Source organism: Trypanosoma equiperdum, assembly GCF_001457755.1.
Source record: "Trypanosoma equiperdum strain OVI genome assembly, contig: ctg_833, whole genome shotgun sequence".
Taxonomy (NCBI): domain Eukaryota; phylum Euglenozoa; class Kinetoplastea; order Trypanosomatida; family Trypanosomatidae; genus Trypanosoma; species Trypanosoma equiperdum.
The window spans coordinates 1,087-1,823 of NW_027124791.1; the positions used below are offsets into that span (position 1 = coordinate 1,087).

The 737-nt window shown below is 47.5% G+C and overlaps 1 pseudogene across 1 annotated transcript in view; it reads right to left on the minus strand.

The window, feature by feature from the left end:
* Window positions 1-737, minus strand: part of TEOVI_000389700:pseudogene — a 3,054-nt pseudogene that overhangs the window by 121 nt on the left and 2,196 nt on the right. Inside the window, 2 exon segments of the mRNA in view lie at window positions 1-55; window positions 57-737. The exon segment at window positions 1-55 is cut by the window's left edge and continues 77 nt beyond it; the exon segment at window positions 57-737 is cut by the window's right edge and continues 9 nt beyond it. Coding sequence covers window positions 1-55; window positions 57-737 — 736 coding nt within the window.

Here is a 737-nt window from a genome sequence, read left to right on the forward strand (position 1 = left end):
TAGACATCTGTTCTCTGTATCCAGAAATGTGGACACCAGTCTGTGATGTGTGCGGATTCTACATGAAGTTGTGGGTATTCTTTTTTCACATTAAGTAGAAGTTGACGAACAGGACGAGTGGGGCTATACACCAGTGTTGAGCTCTCTTTTAGGCATCTATCTCGTGGCTTGCAGCGTAGCAGGCACTTCAGACCCTTTATCGTCGCGGCTTCTCTAAGGGACGTCACGTTGGCCTCTAGGCGCGCGTCTGCACTGTTGCAACCTCTCACCGTTCCGGAGAGAATTCTGCACGCTCTGTTTTGGGAACACTCTAGCTCTTCCTGATTGAAGTAGCTGGTATCGTGATACCAGATCTCCACACAGTACAGGATCTTTGCACGTATCAGGGAAAGGTAGAATGAGTGGAGCGTGTTGGTTCGTGGTCCACAAGACGTTGACGAGATTGCAGCAAGTTGCAGTAGTCGCATATCTACTTGCTTCCTGACTCCCTTGACATGGGTGGGGAAACCAATATATGGCTGTAATGTGATGCAAAGTATCTTGGGATTTCTATCTTCGTCGATAGGTTTCCCGTTCACCAACAGAAGTAGTGAGTTTCTGTTCTTGGCGCCAATTGATCTGTATTTGGTCTTATCCACATTAATGCCCATATAAGTCTCTCGACTCCATGCTGCTACCGCGTTTAGCCCTGCTTGAAGCGTTTCGTGGACTATGTTTCTATCAGAGTGACGACATGA